Genomic DNA, 4,641 nt, shown 5'->3' with positions numbered 1-4,641 from the left:
CTCAAAAGAAAGATTATTAGCAGTTTCATAAAAAAAATTTAAAATATATTTTTGAGACATCGTAGTTTTTTGAAAAAATTGTTAAAGATTAAGGCGAGAGTATTCATTTTTTTTTAATTATTATTATTATTATTTTTGGAAAATGACACATGCACGAGTGTCTTACATGTATATAAAATATAAAATGATAATAGCAAAAATATCATTAACAACAAAAGAAGCATGAGAAATAAGAGGACCATATATATGCATATTAAAATGCATATAATTGATTGATGGATGATGGTGGTGGTTTTATGCATTTATTAATTGTTATTCAGGTTGAAATTTTGGCACAGGTTGATGAATTGAAATCCCAACACTAATTTAACTAATCCTATGAGACTTGACTTAATAGATATATTAAATTGTGATAGAAATTCGTTTCATGTGGATAAGTTTCAAAATCATATATCGAGCACATTCACAAGTATATGTAGACAACTTAGGTGTCTAATGCAAATAGCAAAACACATCATAATCACGGAGGAAGTTTATTTTATCATAGTAATTTTCAAATGCCATCACGTGTATGTGTAGAGTGTAGAGACTAGAGAGTGTTAAAAACCCTATTCATATATATAATTTGTCAACTGAATAAAAACAAGAAAAATAATATGAAGAAAGGGCTCCGATTTCTCCATTTGGTAGATGATATAAACAGGTTGAGTTGGGTTATTTATTGGAAGAGACATTGTAGGAAGTAGTAGAATAAGGTTATGAAGTGTCATTTGTCAAAGGTGTCTTTCACAACCAATGACTAGATTAATTATTTATACGACGAAGTGTCTGTGTAGTTGTTTTCACTACCAGAAGGCTACAATGCTTAGATACACACGTGCTAGGTACTAATTAATTAAGATAGCTACAATTTTCAAACCCCCCTTAACTCCATTACTATATATATAGCAATAGCTAGTACTACTGAATAAACATTATCTATATAATCGCATATATAGTCATGTACCAAAGCATCCTATAATAAGAAACTCACTTAAAGCTAGCAGGTGGGAACCACCATGTATCTATATACTATATGTATACCTGAATTGTAACAACAATAAATGCTCCAACATATATAAAACAGAAACTGCACACACTATCCCCCATGTGATCACAATTCAACTACAAGTCAGTAAAGAGACAAAATTTAAAATCAGACATTGCCAAAATTACATTGTTGGCTGCATTGTCAATGAATCAAAATTCATCTCATGAACCTACCATGATATGTAGTATAGTTTCCATCTACCAGGCAAATTAAATCAAACAGTGGAAAAAAATGTTAAAACAGCAGTGGAGAGTAATTAATAAGCAGCTGCAGGAATTGTAGGGTGTTTGGGGGTGTGAGTGGCAGAGAAAGAACAGGAACGGAACATGGAAGTCAAAAGCGATATATCATGAAATTTCCTTACAAAGGTAAGGGGTTGAAAAGAATAGACTTATGACGTTGTGGTGCATTGTGGAGGAAGGGTCCATGTCAAATATATCATATAAGGGTGGCTAACACTGTTCCCTGCGTTACTACTTACTACTACTACAGCTACAGCTACCACTTTTTTTTTGTCTCGGCCTTTGCAACACATCCACATTTTTAGTCCTTTATGCCCTCCTCTCCAATCCCTTCCGTTTTACATAAGCAATGGATCTAAATCTTCATCATGATGGTAGGAGAAAACATGTGGAAAGCAACTAAACGAGAGTTTGAAATTGGGTGTAAAATAATTATTGAATCAATTACTTTTAAAAGTTCATGAAAAAGTTTAAAATTCCAATTCTATTAGTTTATTTTTCATTATATATATATATATATATAATTAGTCATTTTTTTCTATTTTCAATTAAATAAAAAATACACATTTTTTTAAGGTACTCTCCCAATTTTATTACGTACTCTCTCAATTTTATTAATAATGGTTAATGACATTCACATAAATCTGTGCATGTGACTATTCTTAGTTGTCTAGAATATATGTAGCTGAAGTGACTTTTAATTGTCAGTGGTTAGTAGTTACTGCCAGTTCTTACCATCACACCTTTAATTTACATATCACCACAGATGGATTTTTCCTTGTTAATACCATTTCACTTAACTCTATCTATCCATCAAACTTATTTTTGTATCACATTTCATCGCAAACAGCACCCAAACAATTATTTAAATAGTATATAGTGATATATCATCATTTGAACTCATAAAAAGGCATACAAAGAGAGAGATACAGTAACAAGAACTCAATTACTAGTAGTATTGAAATTAATTAACATTTTCTTCAACAATAAATTAAACCTACCTTGATTATCATTCTTCTATTGAAATTAAACAACACTATTAGTAGTCAAATTAAACACTGACATACATTTTCATTCTCATTACAACTTAGGTTGTTGATTCTTTCCGTGTACCTTTATGCTAATAACTACTAAATTTTCTGCGGTTTACCCAGCCTGAGTTCAAGATCCAAATCTTCCATTTCAGTTTCAGTAGGTTCTGCAAATGATTCTGCAGATTGCAATAAAGCCACCTGCAGCCTTCTATCATTTGAACATGGCTTCAGAAATGAAGAAAACATTGAAGAATTTGTCCTCTTTGACCTTTTACAATAAGATTCTTCGTTCCCACATAATGATGACGATGAATTATTATTCAGCCCCACACACAAACTTGTTTCAACATAATCACCATCATTACAATAACTACTTGTTATTGCATTGACTTTTCCTTCTTTTGGTTCTGAATCAGATGATGAAGGTTTGCTGCTACTCATAGCTTTATAATTATTATCAGTAGTTCCAGTAAAGCTACTAGAGTAGTAGTGATAGTAATTCTCACCAGAAGATTGATGATGGTGATGATGAGAAGTACCTAATAATAATGATGACTTACAATCATTTTTACCATGATGATGATGATGATTATGAGGGCTAAGGCTTCGTTTGAGCCTAGCTCTGTCCCTCCTATGAACATTCATGTGTCCCCCAAGAGCTTGAGCAGACCTGAACTCTCTTTTGCAGAAGCTGCATGAGTATGATCTTGGCGGCCATATGCATCCACCTAGAATCCTTGCTGCATCTTCAGCAAATGCCTTTTCTTCCCATGATGATGATGATGAATTATTGCCACTTATTCCAAAGGGTGCGACTTGAATATGTGACTTCAAGATTTGTTTTCTCTTCATCCACATCAAGTACTGGTCCTGATCACGACCATCACGATGTGTTTCCTCCATGTTGATGATGAAGAAGCTCTAGCTCTGAATGAACGAGAGTAATCAGAACAGATTAGAGAAGAAGAAGTACAAGTTTTGATGGAAGTTATACACCAAAAGCGTTCTATACTTATGGTATATATAAACAAAATAAAGAAAAGAGAACTAAAGCTAGTTAGGGTTGCATGTTTCTATGCACCTTAATGATTATATTTGAAAGCAACTTTACAAAACCTGAAACAAAAATGGAAAATGCATCCTTTTACTTTTATCTAACCAGTGCCGAAAATTCCAATTTTATTTATTTTAAGTACAAAAAGTTTTAAAATTTTAAGACAATTCATTTATTGAAATATCTATAAATTAAAATAATAAAATATTTGTTACTATAAAAAATATATTAAATATTCAATCATGAAAAAAAAAAAACTAAGTTAAAGAAAGAATCTATGAGGAGGTTCGCTGAAAAGGTGTTGATATAAGCTTTTTTGTGTGTGTATGTGTTGCCTTTTGTACTAACTGAAGCTATTCTTCTTCTTCTGTCTTGTTCGACAGAGACTTTTGGGGGGTCCCATTTATTATGCAGCAACTGCCTTGCATGGTTTTTTCTTTTTTCAATAAAAGAATGAAAATGAAGGGAGATAGATATAGAAAGATGGTAGATAGATAACGGTTATGAGAGTAAGCAAAGAAATTAGACATTAGTATATACTGTTTCTCTGAAGGTTCCACACCAACACAACCTACAATGGATACTGTCATACATACTCATACTACTGTTAAACTGTTAGTCCTTCACATAAATTACTATATGTACCAATGTGCATATATATATATATATATATATATATATATATATATATATATATATATAAAGTACAATAATAGTTATTATTATAATAATAATGTGACTTAAATTATTTGTCTATTGTACTCTAAATTAAACACTCGTGCTTATCACTTCTGTTCCACTACAGTTACTGAATTATTTATTTGTAGACTTTAGTAGTATAGTAATGTTACAGGCCACTTTTAATTAATTTTTAAAACTATATTATTGATGATAATAAAGTGTGAAGAGAAAAGACACTGAAAAATCTAAGCGGTTATAATTTTTTTTTGAATTTTGGTATATAAGTAATTAATTAATGGACAAAATCAACTGAGAAGCAGCATTCTTTAATCAATTTTCTACGCGGGCCAACAACATGCACTGGTTTAATTAATTAATTAATCGACTCATATTCATCAAATGAAGAAAGAAAAGAATAATTTAAAACAAATTAAAATTGCTTTCAATTTATTGGTGAAACTACATAAAATAAATGTGACTTCAATATAAAAGAGGTGGAAGTGATTCCTTAACTATAGTGTATGTTCCATATTAAAGTTA

At 31.0% G+C, this 4,641-nt stretch overlaps 1 protein-coding gene across 1 annotated transcript; it reads right to left on the bottom strand.

The window, feature by feature from the left end:
- Window positions 1-2,462: 2,462 nt before the first annotated feature.
- LOC112782524 (uncharacterized) lies at window positions 2,463-3,269 on the bottom strand. The gene has a single exon (XM_025824942.1). It carries the CDS (start codon window positions 3,267-3,269, stop codon window positions 2,463-2,465), a length of 807 nt encoding a protein of 268 aa, XP_025680727.1.
- Between the last annotated feature and the right edge of the window lie 1,372 nt (window positions 3,270-4,641).

This window comes from Arachis hypogaea, chromosome 3, assembly GCF_003086295.3.
Source record: "Arachis hypogaea cultivar Tifrunner chromosome 3, arahy.Tifrunner.gnm2.J5K5, whole genome shotgun sequence".
NCBI classification, from domain to species: domain Eukaryota; kingdom Viridiplantae; phylum Streptophyta; class Magnoliopsida; order Fabales; family Fabaceae; genus Arachis; species Arachis hypogaea.
This window is presented reverse-complemented; position numbering and strand designations above follow the sequence as displayed.

Coding starts and splice junctions, on each gene's coding strand:
- LOC112782524 (XM_025824942.1), bottom strand. CDS start 3,269: ATGGAGGAAACACATCGTGATGGTCGTGATCAGGACCAGTACTTGATG.